The sequence below is a fragment of the Triticum urartu genome, chromosome 1A (genome assembly GCF_056163025.1).
Source record: "Triticum urartu cultivar PI428250 chromosome 1A, HENAU_Tu73, whole genome shotgun sequence".
Classification (NCBI taxonomy): Eukaryota; Viridiplantae; Streptophyta; class Magnoliopsida; order Poales; family Poaceae; genus Triticum; species Triticum urartu.
In genome coordinates, this window is record NC_141873.1 from 362,957,684 (window position 1) to 362,973,638 (window position 15,955).

Genomic DNA, 15,955 nt, shown 5'->3' on the forward strand with positions numbered 1-15,955 from the left:
AGCTTTGAAGTAGTACATGATACAAGATGGGGAAATATCTAGTGCTACCGAGGCTCTGGTGCTACCATGAATCCATGATACAAGACGCAAAATTTGCAATAGGCACAGCACGCTCGATTTGATTACAGTAGAGGCCAGTTGCTGGGGCAAGAGATGCATTGCATAGTTGACCAAAGGACTGCTGAGTAGAGTTAGAGTAGTGTAGAGTTAGAGTAGTGACCACTGACCAAATGACTACTGAATAGTGGTGGCCACCATGAGTGTGGAGTGGCCTGCCTTCATTGCTTCCGCTCCCATTTACCTTCCCGTCTACCGTCCCGCTCTCTCCGCTCCAGGACCTGCCTTGACGACTTGCTGCTGCCGCCGGCTCGTGTCCCGTGCCTCGAGCCCGACCCCGGCCCGTCCAACTCCGGGTCTCCCATGCTGCTGGTATCGCCGCCGGAATCCCTGCTTCCCTCCGCGTTCTCCTCGTAGCCGCCATCGCTGCCACGGTCGCGAGATTGCAGTATCGTAGGGAACGACGATGGCCTTGATGCACCGCCCATCACGACTGTTGATTGACCCTCGTGGCCTTGGCCGCGGCTTCCCTCCTGCTGCGCGCCTCTCCCGTTATCCCTTTCGCGGTACCTCTCCCTCGCCCGGCTGCGCAATGTTGCCAATCACAAAGATGTTGCGATAGATAGTAGTACCTGGAATGGGCGAATTGGTAGAATCGATCAATACCTGCTGGGGTTGGATGAGAACTCCCGCCTCGATGACCGCCCCAACTCAACCTGCTCCAGCTCACGCTGAAGTTCTCTCTGCACAAGTCAATCAGCACGGCATGTGATGCAACAAGAAAAACCAACGAAATGGTTTGCTAAGTCTGGAGCTGCAGCTATTCCCTTTGGCTTGATGCGTCATGGATTGATGGCAAACAAAACATGCCGCAATACCAATAAGCAATTTCAATTTGAAGGGGTAAAATTACAACATATACCTGAGTTTGTTTCTCCCTTTCCATATCGAGGTTATATTGCAGTTCCCTAGACTTCACGCGCTCGAGATCCAGCTGTCGCTGCCTTTCGATGTCACGCTCCATCTCAAGAGTTCTTTCCCTGCAAAGATAATACAACAAGAAAATAAGAGCAAGCACATATGATGATGCAGAGGCCGAGGATTTGAACCTCCTTTCCGAAAGAAGAAAAAAAATGTCGTCTCTGACATATCAAATGAAAAGGCAACAGCTCCAAACCTATCAAGCTCTTGCATAAGCTCCATTTCCTTGCAACTCGTCTCTTCCAAGTACTTTTCACGAGTATGTCTGATAAGCAATTTCTTCTGTCGGCGTGCTATAATTTCCTCTCTGAGCTTGGACCGTTCTCTATCAAGTAAATACATGTTAGCTGCATAACAAGTAATGCTGACAATAAGTTGCAATGATTCTATCCATAAAAAAAATCAATGCTTCAAAATTAAAATTAAACTGGTGCAAGAAAATGATACTATTCATGGATAGACAAAGCTTTCTATGAAGCTTCATATTAAAACTTATCACTCTCAAGGCCCAGAAGAGGAATAGGATTTAGAAATTTAGTACTCCTCATGCCTCCATCAAAACCAATGACTTGCTTCATGTAAATCTTAATGGTCTCTGAGGTACATCTTTAACCATTATTTTTGTTGGAAATATTTGTAAAGCAAGATAAGAGTACTAAAATTGCTGTACTTATTATCATGATGAGTCTAATCTTCACAGTGCAAATTTAAACTTTAAAAAAGGTTGCATTGTCAATGGTAAAAAAATACACCCGCACCCACACACTTCCCACGGTGATAAGAATGTTTTGCCCAGGGAAAGTAACTGTCAGGAGCTTGAGGAATAAAGTACACTTGGACCAGGTGTAAAATGTGATATGTCAACTTACAGGGACCGTATATCTTCACGGATCTGCTGAAGCTGTTTATTAACTTCACTACTATCCTTGTAATCTGTAGATGTAATTACATTACTGCACATTAAGGGAACAACATTCATAATAATAGTCCTTAATAGTCACTAATCTTACATGATAACACACCTGGAGCCACAGTATCCTGGGGACGTCCGACAAATTTCTGAACTGCTTTCTCGTTTTTAATAAGCTCCAATTCAATCTCAGCTTCTTCAAGTTCCTTGGTGTTGTAATTATTTAAGTGTCAGAATAAGATATTGAAAACATGGCGGCCAGAAACCCTGGTTGTATCTCTAACCTGACATTCCTGATCAGATCTGATTGAGAAGAACTCAAAGTAGGACTCAACAGAACTCAAAGAGGACAAGACCTATCAAAAAGGATTCACGAAAGCAGGTTACCAGCATGGACTGAAGCTTGAAATTAACACCCTATGTGCACAGCAACTTAGGGTATCAGGAGTATATATTTGAACAAAAATACAAGCATGCCAGTGCTGCCTATTCCAGTCTTGCTTGCAAGCATTTTGGTTTTCTGGAAGATGAACATGAATTCCAAAACTTTCAAACTAACAGTAATTGTTGTTATTGCATACTATTACAAAAAATTCTTCCGTCAAGAATTCTAAAGGTCAAGGTAATTTGCTCCAAGCCTCCAACAATGACTAGAAGTTTGCTATTTGAAGAAGTATTAAGCACTTATATTGTTAGGTACAAAAGTGCAAGCACACTCATCAATGTGAACCTCTGTTGAGTTTAGAACTGAAACTGTGATGGATGGCATAGACTTAAGTAATAAAGCAGAAACAGAAGTAACAATGCTCTAGATGCAAAATATGCATTTCAGAATGAGTCATAAGAAAGATTATGACCTGAAGAATTGATTCACGGATATCCTTATAATCAGTGTTCACTGGTTTTGTAGTAGATCCTGCGAGAAGTTCTTTTACAACCTAAAGAGACACAGAGTCAGTACTCGGTAGCCAGAACATGCACAAAATAATATTGAATCCGCTAGCTGTGATTCCTAGGATAGAAGACGGTTGAAGGAAGGAGAGAGAGAAAGAGAGACCGTTTTATCAGATTCAGTTCTTAGCTGACATAGAGCTCGACAGAGATCTTTCTCGACATCACCAAAACCTCCTAATAATACATCAGAAAATAGTAAATAAAGTACTTGAATAATCAGTTGTTAAGGTTGAACCCCACATAAGGGCACAAGTATAACATAAATGTGGGTAATCGAGAAGCATTAGTTTACCAGTTAGTGATGTTTGCATGTTTTCCAATTTCCTCCAAACACATTCAGGAATCAAAGCAATATCTTCAGAAGAAGAATAAAGACATGCCTTTGAAAGCAACAGTAAGGACATTCGTGTCAAATATCCCTCTTCAATTACACATGAAAGTTGCCCCACACCTTTCAGGATACTGTCACTTGATGCAAGAAATGACCGCAGATGATTTTTATCAACAAATGGAACATATTCAGTGAGCAAAGCCATCGCATGATTCCTTAATAGCATAGAAGAGTCATAGAGAGCCAATGCTGCTATTCTGTTCCATGTATGAGTAACCAAATGGGACGTCATTGCTGAACCAGATCCGACTTCAGCAGTACTCGCGAAGTGAATAATCCTCCCAAGTTGCTGCAATGCAACAGAGCGTTGTTCTGGTTCGGCGTGACTCAACATTGTACAGAAAAGATTAATCAACGAGGTTTCACTATTCTTGAGGTCTTCAATTCCACCCGAAACCAATAACAATAACCACTTCTCTGTCTGCAGTCTCCAAGATATCCTAGGTGCATGAGAGCAGAAGTGCTCGATTGCTGAACAAGTGGCACTAAGAACATTACCCCAAGCAAGAACATTAGGTAGTTTAATCATATAATCAAGCATAGAGGATGCCACCTGCCAGTACTGCTTTTCCTGATTTCCTAAAATGGTTTCTGCAAGACCTTCAAGAGCACTCTCCCAGTGTTTTTGTACAAGCTCCACCTCTTGCCTAGTGCTACTAGAAATTGTGTTTCCTTGACTAACAGCTTTTAAGCATTTCGCATACAGCAAACACTTTGCCATCAATGAAGACAGCCTAGAGGCCAACTGATGGTGCCATTTCCAGCTACTCTCAATTGACAGAGTAAGATGTGAAATGACCTTCTCCAGGGCATCACAAAATTCTATGATACAACCAGCAGGTGGCCCCTTCGACTTTTCCGCATTGTCTGTGGATTTAACTAGTAGCTGCTCTGCACTATCTTGTGAATTCTTCTCAAGTTGCATCATGGCATCCCCACTTATGGAATTTGCAGCCTCCCTAGACTGTTCTCTCACAGAAAGGATGATGATACCAAGTAATTCAATATTCTGAACTAGTATAGTTACACAACCATCAATAAGTGTATGAAAGCCTTCAAGATAACTACACAGCAGTGATGGGGGATCAGAGCTGATAGAGTCTACCCATACTAGCAAGGAGTCCAATATTTCAATCCTCCTCTTAAAGGACAGATCAGGAAGCAGAGACCCCAGAATGAAGATCAGCAATGGGACCTGAATCTTATCACTGGTTGGATCCTTTGTATGTTTACCACACCGGATAATTTCAAACAGTTCTTCAAAACAAATCAACTCAAAATCACTGCAGTCAGTTATATGACCCATCACTTGTTCATCATCAGTTCCCTTCCTTAGGAAGTAAGATATCAATGGCTTCAGCAGACACAATACAGAGTCAAGGAAGGCCACATCAGCATAAGAAGCTCTACAAAGTGACACAAGAATGTGCACTACCCTTGGCATTTCAGGAACAATAGCCTCCAAGTGCTCAGAAACAACCGACTCGAGTAGATAGAAAACAACAGCCTTGGCATTAGCAGCAATATTACCTCTCAAAGAACTTACTCCGTTTGCAAGTACAAGATGCTCCTTGATGCCTTCAAGGTAAGGCCACATGCACATCTCAGAAAACCAACAAAGAACATCTTGTACTGCACTTTTGGGGAGACATTTTAACTGCAAACCAACAGCTTCCAAAATGGTCTCTCCAAATGCGTGAAACAGTCTGCTCATGCTTGGAAAAAAGAAATGTAGTTCAGGGAGTAAAATCTGAAACAGTTTGTTCATGCTTGGTTTATCTGACGACATAGATTCCTTCTTAAGAAGTAAGTAATTATTGCAAGCAGATTGCTCAGTGTCAGCAGACTTGACCTTCTGAGTTGCAACTCCATCCATTAAACTAAGTTCGTCAGTGAAAATTGACAGCAAAGTTGTAAGCTGTGAGAAATCAGAGGCAAGAAACAGTCTCTCATTTAAATATTCCTTGGCATAACGCGACACTGCCATCCATCCAAGAAATCGAGGAAGTGGGCTAGAAAACCTGGAAAATTCTGATATCTTATGCACCCATGCTGATGGAGGAACTAAGCTTCTAAAACGAAAACCATCTTTTTTAATGCTGACAAGTTCTCTAGTATTGTCGCTACCAGATGAAGCCAGAACCAGCTTCTGGAGAAGTGCCCAACGTCTTTGTAAACCATGTAATTTTACATTATCCAATTTCTTATCCCCTGCATTAACAGAGCTGTAAAGACATGCAAGCTGTCGGTTGAGGTTTTCAGCAGAATTCAATATGATATCGATCACATTATCTGGTGGACAAAATAGGTCAGTTGCTGAGTGCAACAAGAACAACAAGCTATCAAGAAGAATTTCATTAGCTAAATGCCCTTTCCTTCCAAATTGCTTCATAATAAAGTGCCAAAGCAGAGCTTGGTTCTTTCTGACCAAAGTTACAGCATCCACAAGGTCTGTAACTTCTGGTGAAATTTCTATAGCTTGCTTGTCATCCTCAGCATCATTTGGATAGACTTCACCGTCGGGTATCTTTGCCTGGTATTCACAGTCAAATTTTGCAGCTTGCAGGAGTAAATCTAGGACAGCTCTATCCCGTTTATTCTCCAAACTGTGCACTGTCGCTAGATCTAAATCTTTCACAAGCAAATCTTTCAACTCAAAGGAGGCATTCCGTTGTATCAACTCCGAATGAGTACGTTCAATTCGATCCAGAGGCTCTGAATTAAGCCGTAAATCCAAGAGAAAAAATGGATTAACATAGCATTCTGCAGCTAATAGCAAAGCATCAATTCCGGCATTATGCCCCTCAATTGTTGGTTCCTGTTGCATGCACAGATTCAGTGCTAAGCGACGAAATTCTAGAGCTCTTAATTCACAGTTCTCTTGGTTCAGCAGTTGTAGATAATCAGCCCGTGCATCATTGTAATCATCAGCAACAGTATCTTCCAGCTGGAAAAGGCCAGCTGGTAATTTTACATTGGTTTTCCTGCCCTGAGGGATGTTCTGGTCAAAATTTGTACGTACTTTATCATGGTCTTCTCGCAGAGTATTTGTCAACTCAGATTGCTTCAATTCTTCAGGAGCAAATAAAGAATTGCACTGTTCAAAACTTTCTATTCTCATAGCTATTTCAGATGTGTCTCGCCCGTCAACAACTTCAGGGTTGCAAGAATGTGGTGCTGGACAATCTGAAACCGCCAAAGCTGCTTGATCAACCTCAGGCAATGAACTTTTGCAGATGTCAACGTCAGGTGGGAGTGGCATATGAGGATCCAAGATAGAAAGAAGTATACTGCAAGTTAAAGTTAGATTTAGTGTATTTTACTAGCATATAAAGCAATTTTATAATAGGCCTAATGATGAATTTGCTCAATACATTTTCATGTGCCCAATCTAAATATTTGACAAGATAATGTTGTTGCACAAATTGGTCCCTCAACTTCCACTCATAACTCGTTTTGTCCCCTCAATTTTTGGAAAGAGCAAATTAGTTACCGACTTCAAGAAATAGTTCAATTTTCGCTAAAGAAATGTTTGTTTCAACCAACGCCACAAGCTGAGTTGGTGGGACATACACACTAAGTTGGCCAACTTGAGTGTCAATTCAGTTCATTGCCTCTTTTAAACAACTTCAAGAGTTTAAAGGGCAACTTGGCAGCAGTTCATTTAAACCAAAGTAAGTTAAGTGTAAACGACAAGTTTATGCATTAGCCAAATATATATTGTTGCTATAAAATAGGAATATGAGAAGTTGTGACCAAGGGGTTAACTATTAGATAATTATAAGAGTATTTGCTTCCAATCAATCAGCATAGATTATTACTCACTGTACTCGTAACCTTATGTTGGACCTGCATGTACATATTGCTTACCAACCTTGGGGCAACAGCACCTCGCCGCCATTCAAGTTCCAAAGAAGGGAGTACAGCAGGATTCTTTGCAGCTGTACGAATAATGTTCAAGGCCATATGGCAAACTTTTGCCTGTTTCTCCAGATACATAGCAGACACACCACCAAATGATATTCTGTCTTTCATTGCACTTATAGCATGATCAACAAAAGGATCTAGCATCTCCAGAATAAAAAGTATTTTATGCTTGACTTCCTGAAAGTAGGCAGTTATAGGATGCATGTTCAAGAAGTATTACAACAATCGCTGAGAAATAACAGGAAATGAAAGATGGATTACTTTGTATTCTGCGAGAACATCATCCATATTCCCTGATATGGCCAATAAAATATACTTCAGCGCCGCACGAGAACGGGAAAGAGATTGCCCAACTCCCTGACCAACGTCACACATAAATCAAATCGTCTGATTGCCACGTGCATATGGAAAACAGTAAGCAATTTAACAAAACCAAACATTATGCTGATTCAGGATGATGCAAAAGTAAAGTATCATAATCATGATGGAAACTAACACTACAAACTCCCTGACCAACGTCACACATAAATCAAATCGTCTGACTGCCACGTGCATATGGAAAACAGTAAGCAATTTAACAAAACCAAACATTATGCTGATTCAGGATGATGCAAAAGTAAAGTATCATAGTCATGAACGAGACTGGAAGTGTAACACTACAAACTCTGCTCGAACAACTGGGTGTTTCATCTTAAATACAGCACAGCAAGACATACTAGCTCAAAACAACAGTATGCCCCTTCAAAAGTAATACCCAAAAGGAGATAAAACTTAAAAGCATTATTTTGTTTATTTGTTATGTATAGGCACAAAAGGTAGGCCCTAAAGAAAGGATACAAAATATGCCAGATTACATCACTAAAAGATAATTTTCTAGATTCCCAGCATTGCTCATGTAGACTAGGTTTCCAACACACACATACCTGGATAACACCCAGGAGATCCTCCAGAAGTTCAACTGCAAGATCTACCTATTTCATGAGTATATAATGTCATAAATAGGAACAGATTATAAAATCCATAACTGTGGACAAAATCATAAAGAGACCTTTGCTGCAATCATGGGCACCCAAGGTGATAGTGGCCCCCTGCACAAATCAAGCAAAACACATGCTGCTTTTGCCTAGTAGTGAACATAAGAAACATGTCAACAACCTACTGAAGAAAATAAATACTTCTACAATAGAGTTCAGAGTTGCAGAACGAACATGTGATGGCAGGTATGATGAAAGATAACCCGCACAGCCTCTGAGAAGAGGATGAAAAACTGATGATACCGATATTGACACAATCTGCAGCCACAAATACCTTGAGAAATGGTAAGTGATGCCACTAATGCATGAAGAAGATAACAGATCATATAAATCGAGGTACCTGGGAAAGAGCATTGTGAACATCTGGATGGTTCCATTGGCTAAAACAATCATCAATCTGTTCGGTAGGGCCAGCACTAAATGGAGGACGAAGTGCTATGAAAAACACACAAGAGCAACATCATATTATCAGATTCTACAAAGGCATACATGCCGTATACTGACACCCTTGAAGGTAGATCTGCCCCCATTTTTTTTTACTTTTAGAAGGGGTGCAGTTGGTTTATATTTAAACCTAAGGACATCAGTAACCAAGAATCCATAGGATAAAATCCTGGAAAATGCAAACAAACTAACATTTGATTGGACTCAATCCATAGTCTTTAGCCACAAGGCACGGGTGTCGCACCAAATGCGCTAGCCAATGGCCATGTAGGCTTTGCATCTTTTTACTATGGGATATTAACATGCGGGAAGGTGTAGATTGTTTGGTAGCCAAAGTTGTTACTCAATCATACTTCTGCTAATTCTCATTTAAGAGTATTAAGAGAAGCTAAAAAGCATTAAGTATGTAAGGTCATCTCCCAGTCAATACCTGGAAGAAGTGCTTGAACAAGCGGTAAGACAGACCACATGTCTGAAGTAGTTTCAGCAAGCTTGCAACCTAGTTGAGGCTGCAAGCACAATCAAGAAAATAAAACCAGCCTTTTAGAACAAAAGGTAACATGGAAATTGGAAGGTATAAGAATAACACAATATGACAAAGATAACCTGTGATGCAGCTGCATACAGTACATGAAGAATGCCTTCTTCAACAGCAGCAACATCCAAAATATTTAGAAAAGAGCCATCAAAGTGATTTTCCGATAAACTAAATTCTTCTCCAAACAAACTAGAGTAGTTTGTATAAGGCACTAGGCTGGAAGCATCACTTTTAGGAATTTCATCAGAGACTTCACTCGAAAGCTTGCCGCCATTAGGTATTGGCTCGTCAACGAATGGCTCAGGCTCCAAAAGTTTTTGGAGCACCCTTGATGCCTTAGTTCAAGAGAGGCAAATGTTCAGAAAATACTCCGAGAGGAAAAAGTACATGACCAAAGAAGACAAAAAAATATGGTCAAAGAACATACTCGATGGCAAACAATTGAGAGAGTTTTGTCTTTGTGTGCTTTCCTTAAGAGTAGTATAGCTGTTTCAGATCGAAATGCCAGCATACATGAAGCAGGCTGAACAGAAGATGGACTCCGTGCTCTCCTAGGTTGTGCCTGTACAAAAATAAAGAATTCAGAACATAAAATCGACCAAAACGAGTGCATATGCGCTGTATGTTTCTATGCTCCCCAAGGGAGATACATCCGACTTGAATGTGGTTGCTAATCATTTACTTCTTAACCACCTTAACTTCCCTTATTCGTAGGTGACAAATTCCTTTGAAGGGCACAGAGATGAGTATCATGCATAATAATTGAAAAAGATTTTGTAAAATACAAGTCATGAACCGGTAGTTTTAATAACAGGACGGAGCGCTAAAATAAGTTACCATCTTTTAATTTTCATATTATCAAACTCTATATCAATTGTTGCAGAGGAATAGGTCTTCTACTATTGTAGTTTTAATTGGAAGGATTACCAGAAAATAGGTCCTTGGTGTTAAGCTGAATGGCAGAGCACAGACAATAGGACCACAGGCACATAGTCCAGATGTAAAATGGTACTAGCTTGCTAGCCCTAAATAAGACCACATGTTCGAACAAAGGACAATTGAATATGACTTCCGTTTTAAATACTTTAAACCATCAGGAAAACAGATACGGCCAGAAATCACTCAGTTCCTTTTTCTACACATAAATTGGCAGTCACTCATAAACCAGCGAGAAGTATTCGTGTTCTCGTGCATTTGCAAGCAACCAACAAACTGGCAGATGTCAGTGCTCAGCGTTTCACTACAGGGGCATGGCCAACAAGGAGTTTGTGCAATGTGATGACATAAATTAATGGAAGATCCTGGATAACATCAACCTAACTCACTCCTACATAACTCCAACAGCCTTTTTGTGAATTGAACTAGAAGTTGCTGACGAGACATAGTTATATCTCATGATATAGTTTAGCAGTTGCCAGAATGCAACCATAAAACCATCTACCTCAACTACGTTGAATAAATACTCCTGCAAATATTCTCTAGTTCCTATCAGTCAAGGTTAGCTCCAATCTCGGGTGGTCTTTTCAGAACTCGCAGAGGGGGGTGTATACAGTTAGTTAGTCAGCACTCAGTGCTATGGATAGTTATTATTCATTCAGAAAGAGATGTGCAGAAGATAAATGATTTGTTCCTATACACATTTTACATAACTGGGAAGCTATGTATGACATAGAGTGGAGGTGTAGTACCATGTAATTAAGCTTTCAGTATTCCTAGTTCTTACTGTAGCACACAACGATAGCACATAGCCAAAATTATATAAAAGGATAAACAGAAGTATGCGGAAAGAATATTTACTTGCCTCAAAGTTTGAGGAAACAGTTGGAATAGAAGCCAGGCTAGTCTTTAGGGTATCTGAATCAGCGGAAGAAATCGACGTTTTTGTAGCGTCCCTGTAAATTTGGGGGGATGTGTCAATCAGATGGCATTGCTCGCACACAGGTGGGTGCACGCACGAGGGCGTGAACAGTAGTGCACATGCACATAATGTATGCAAACTAGAGATGAAGACTGGCAAGTAAGCATGTATGAGAAATGGGCCACACCTTTCGTTTATAAGGTTGAGGATTGGATAAAATGGGCCAGCAAGCAGAGCCAAAAACCGAACACTGCTCTCTGGGGTGTCTGTGATGCTATTAAGGTCAGCCTGCATTGTGATGAGCAGCCAGCCAGCCGGTTAAAGGGGACACATGGGGGAAACAGCAAAACTACTAGCTTATAGCCTAGGAGCAAGACTAATTTTACCTCAATCTGTGGCAGAAACGGTGGTAGCCTGCTTGCAATGTCTTTGAGTAACTAGATTTAATTTGCAACACAATTCATTCATCAGGATGGAGATACGTTAGCAAGACAAACATGAGAAATAGAGCAAGTAGAACACACGTGTATATGGCAGAGCTACCTGGAGATGCATATTGTGCGAAGAATGAGATTGTTTCTGCGAAGAGGATATTTGTGGTAACAAGTGGTTGACAAGAGGTTGGAATTCAGGTTCCAGGCCAGGTACAGGGATTCCGGTGAGCTGGATGAAGTAGATGGCAATGGGGCTTCCGCGCAGACAAGAGATGCGGACGTAGCGGCACGGGGTGTGGTTGGCCGGGTACACCATGTCGCGCTTGGGAGCTTCGCCGCGCGGGCGAACCTTGACGAAGGCCTCGGGCTTGTACCGCAGCCCGCCGGTGACCTCCCATTCGAGGACGGACTTGTTGTAGATGCGGATGTGGGAGACGAGGCACGGCTCGTTGAGCTCGAGGAGGATCCACTCCTTGGTGTTGGTGGCGGTGGACCAGTGGGAGCGGAGGTCGGGCTCCAGCACGTTGGCGGCCTTCTGCCCCGACGACTCGCGGGAACACGCCTTCACCCGGAAACCCAGAGCCACGCCGCCGTCGCTCCACTCCTCCCCCCTGCCCTCCCTCTCCCTCTCCGGCGCCGCCTCCATAGCTTCCCCTAGTTCCCTGTCCGTGGCCGCGATTGGCTACTCTACTCTGTAGCAACACACACCAAGGGGGGAGGTTGAAGACGACGGGATGGGGGTATTCGCTGGGCCAAGAGCCCGAGATCGATCGGGCCTTTGACGGCCCATTAAGCGCTACCAAAACTTGCGTGACATTGTTTAGAACAACTCCAATAGCTCTACTTTAATTCTCGAAAAAAGAACTCCAATAGCTACTGTAAAATACTTTCAGTAAAAATCGTCTCACCGGACGACCATATAATTTAGGGGAAGATATAATCTTTTTTCCTATTTTCCGTTAAATAGTGTTGGGCCCGTAAGTCCAGAGCAGTGAGGCGGGATAGAGGATATGTGGCGGCCGCGCGACATGGCGGCGTAGCGGCGCAACCTGGCGGTCGGCCTCGCGGTGAAACCTATCTCAAATATTTGGAGGAAGACCATCCACATGCACAACTTAGAATTAGCAGCAACCTCGACGTTGTCCTTGTCGCCGGAGTTCATCATTTTGATCAACAAGTATGAGCAACCTTCGCTCTGATATCACTTGATGAAGTACGAGTTGGCGAGATGCCAATCCTTGCGAGTTGCGGCCGGATCTTTCACGGTACCGGCAACATCGGTGATGAGAACTTTCGATCAAGTCAACGTACGATAAAAAAAACTTACGTCAAGTAGATCAGATAACTCTATGCGTAGCAGCAACAAAATCCTCACATATCAATAATGAATACTATCTTAAATGTCGATATGGGATGTTTTTGGATTTTTATTCAACTCAGGGAAAATAAATTCGGCCTCTAGATTAGCCATAGATGGCTTTTTTTAATTTTTTTGATAAATGATGGATTTTATTTGTCCAGAATGAAGCATCAAAAGGATACAAGCACTATAAGCATATGTCTGGCCTCTGCATAGTTAGAATGCACGCAGCCAACACCAACACACACAACACATGCCGACAACTAGCAAATTCATATAAAACCAAAGCTATGTAATCAACGTAGTTGACTTTCTTTTTATAAGCAACACAACCCCAGAAACCGGCCAAGCCAACCAAATTGAAACATACTCTCCTATCCAAAATAACCAAAATTTGACTAATTAATGTTCCGGCTACCTTAGCAATCAACCTTGATCCAGATTGTGTAGGTAACTAGTACTTTGTGCTTTTCTAAAAATAAAAGCATGTTATGCACCGTAACCTTTGACTTGCAACAATAAAAATGAAAACTTCGCATACGGTTTCCTTCTTTGGATGAGTCCTAAAATTTGGCTTCATACCTTCCTGTAATGCAGGGATTTGGAGCAACATCGAACCAATCAAAACTTGTTGCATCGCAATAGAATGCCCCAAGTTATTTTCTTCTTTTGTATAGCACGCGGATCGTCTCGTAAAATACCGGTTGCCTTCTATCTTGGTCTTGCCGCTAGCCACTCCTTCTGGACATGTCTGGCTTAAATAATCTTTTGATGAAGAAATAGCTTAGGCACTAGTGGTCGTACAAGGGATTCGACCGGGGTCTCCTATAGCTCTGCCTAAAGTTTGAGCACGATTGAGGAAATCTCCAAGGTTTGAGCATAGCAAAAAATGAAGGAGAGAGTAATGGAGTCGTCCCCCATCTTACTCTTGGAGAAGAAGAGGTCTATTATAAGTGGCCTCGAAGTATGACCATTATGCAACAGAAGTTGCAAACCTTTTATTAAGCCTGAATGCTAGGCAGAGGTAGGCTAGAGGATCAAAAAACATTGCAACCTTTATTTTGCACCCGGAGGCTGATCGAAGGTGCCCCGAAGGGTTCGGGTTGCCCCGAAGGTTTCGTGTGTGTGTAACATCCTAAATTTTCAATTTGGAATGTTATACACTAGATCATCATTTGTATATCATATTTTATTGCATTTTGGTTGATCCTAGAAAATTCTACGCAACTCAAGGACCCTCGGAGAGAGTTGGCGATTTCGTTATTTTTATATTTGAGTTTTCTCAAATTTTGAAAATAGGATCATTTGATTTTATTTATCTTATCTTCAATTATTTCTATTATCAAATATGAGAGAGGGAATAAAATGACTTTCCCAAAAATAAATAAATATTGAGGATTTAATAAAAAAATCAAATAAGATTTTATTTTGGTTTTATTTGCTATTTTATTTGAATTTAGGAAAAATGCGTGTTTTTAAAAATTGCATTTAGGCCCCAAATAAATGTTCATCCTGTGCGGCTTGATTTTAGAAGTCGGGAAAAATTTATTTCAGGATTTTTGGAGTCCGCTTAGTATTCCTTTTGTTTTTTCTGAGCGTAACTATTTAAAAAAAAGAGTCTGAACCGACTTTGGGCCGTAACCGGCCAGGACTCCGCCTGGCCGGGCCTTCAAATAGCCGCCGCCTGAGGCCCGACAGCCCCAAGCCGCGCCCCCGCCCCAAACCCTAACCCTAGCGCCGCCGCCGCCGCCCCCGCGCCGCGGCCGCGCCACCCGCGCCGCCGCCCCCGCGCCGCGGCCGCGCCACCCGCGCCGCCACCTGCCCGCCGCCGCCGCCGGATCCGCCGGCGCCAGAGGTAGATCTCACCGCCGGTTTAAAAAAACGATCGGTTTTTCGTCGGTTTGTTTTGATTTTTTAGTTCGTTTTTTAAATATATCGGTTTTTCCGGTTTATTTATTTAGCGAGTGTTCGCCCGTTCGTTCGTTTTAACGAACGCGTTCTTCGATTAGATCCAGATAACGAACGTTCGTTCGTTAATCTGTTCGTCGTTTTTCTTTTTTTGGATTTAATCCGCGATTTTTCTGATCGCGATTCCTGATCCGTTTTTCGTTTTAGTCTAACTTTTCGCTCGTTTAACGGAATCAGGCGATTCAAGCGCCTGGAGTTTCGTCTCGAAACTCTCTTTCCGTTTAACCAACTCAAACAAGTTTTTGCCACTGTAAAAATTGCCCTAGATCCAGAATAGTAAAAATGAAGCTTGTTTCTTTTGTCGTTTGTCTTTCGTTGCTTCGTTCGATTTGATTCTTTTTGTCAACCGGAGTTCTTAAGTTGAACTTTCTGGTTAGTTCTTTTATTTGAGTTTTACCTGTGCATTAATTGAGTACTTATTGTATGCTTGTTTGTTTGCGATAAAGTACCCGGAGTGCGCCGCTTGCTACTTCGAGTCGCTAGGTTTTGCGGATCATCAGTAAGGCAAGTAACACTTTGATCATACCTTCTACCCAGTTTTTATTGCATTAGATCAATCCTCACACATTGCATAATTAGAATCTAATTAAATTGTGGGTTTGGGAAGTAGTTGAGGTAGTACCTATTACCTGTTATTATCAAACCTTTGGGAGTTACTTCTACGTTTGCTTATTATGCTATGCTATGCTAGTAGACGTGAATTGGGTGAGTGTATCCATGACAGATGTGAGATTGTTAAATTAATGGTTTATCTAAGGTGGCAACTTAAATACACATCTGGGTGGATTGAGGCACCTGGGTATTCTAGCGATTGCCTGTTTTTCTTTTGGACCGCCACCCAGGCATCAAAGGGATCATGGGATTATTCATGCTAGAAACTTCTGTGTGCAGCCACAAGCTACTATGGGCTCTAGCATAGTTGACTAAGTTGTGTGAACTCTTACAGTGGTAGACTAGCAGATGTAGGGGAAAGTAGGTGTAACAGTCTACCCGGTCGTAAGGTGCTAGCGCTTCTGAAAGACTATGTCTCGGTCATCCGTTTCTCAAACACCATGTAGTGCGAGAAATCAAACGGAGGCGATCGAGTGTTGTGGGGAAA

General features: G+C 41.9%; 1 protein-coding gene across 2 annotated transcripts; it reads right to left on the reverse strand.

Moving 5' to 3' along the window:
* Window positions 1-17: 17 nt before the first annotated feature.
* On the reverse strand, window positions 18-12,239 carry LOC125512189 (uncharacterized). Of its 2 annotated transcripts, none has more exons than XM_087521421.1 (23): window positions 11,638-12,239; window positions 11,481-11,531; window positions 11,282-11,382; window positions 11,038-11,128; window positions 9,664-9,798; window positions 9,305-9,571; window positions 9,129-9,207; window positions 8,595-8,689; window positions 8,429-8,512; window positions 8,269-8,343; window positions 8,144-8,191; window positions 7,482-7,577; window positions 7,168-7,397; window positions 3,195-6,583; window positions 3,006-3,076; window positions 2,806-2,886; window positions 2,233-2,304; window positions 2,061-2,154; window positions 1,908-1,971; window positions 1,235-1,363; window positions 980-1,097; window positions 724-800; window positions 18-642 (listed from the first exon to the last, which is right to left on the reverse strand). In XM_087521421.1, the coding sequence occupies exons 1-23, from the start codon at window positions 12,172-12,174 to the stop codon at window positions 279-281; spliced, it is 6,348 nt and encodes a 2,115-aa protein (XP_087377547.1). In that variant the 5' UTR covers window positions 12,175-12,239; the 3' UTR covers window positions 18-278. The 2 variants fall into 2 exon arrangements, with proteins under 2 accessions (XP_087377547.1, XP_087377543.1); XM_087521417.1 differs by having other exon boundaries at window positions 2,049-2,154.
* Window positions 12,240-15,955: the final 3,716 nt, after the last annotated feature.

Excerpts from the sequence above, each read along its gene's own strand:
- LOC125512189 (XM_087521417.1), bottom strand. The coding sequence starts at position 12,174 with ATGGAGGCGGCGCCGGAGAGGGAGAGGGAGGGCAGGGGGGAGGAGTGG. Across the intron at positions 7,398-7,481 it reads ATGTTCTCGCAGAATACAAA|GAAGTCAAGCATAAAATACT; the intron begins GTAATCCATCTT and ends GCCTACTTTCAG. Across the intron at positions 1,972-2,048 it reads GGCTCCAGGTGTGTTATCAT|ATTACAAGGATAGTAGTGAA; the intron begins GTAAGATTAGTG and ends TTACATCTACAG.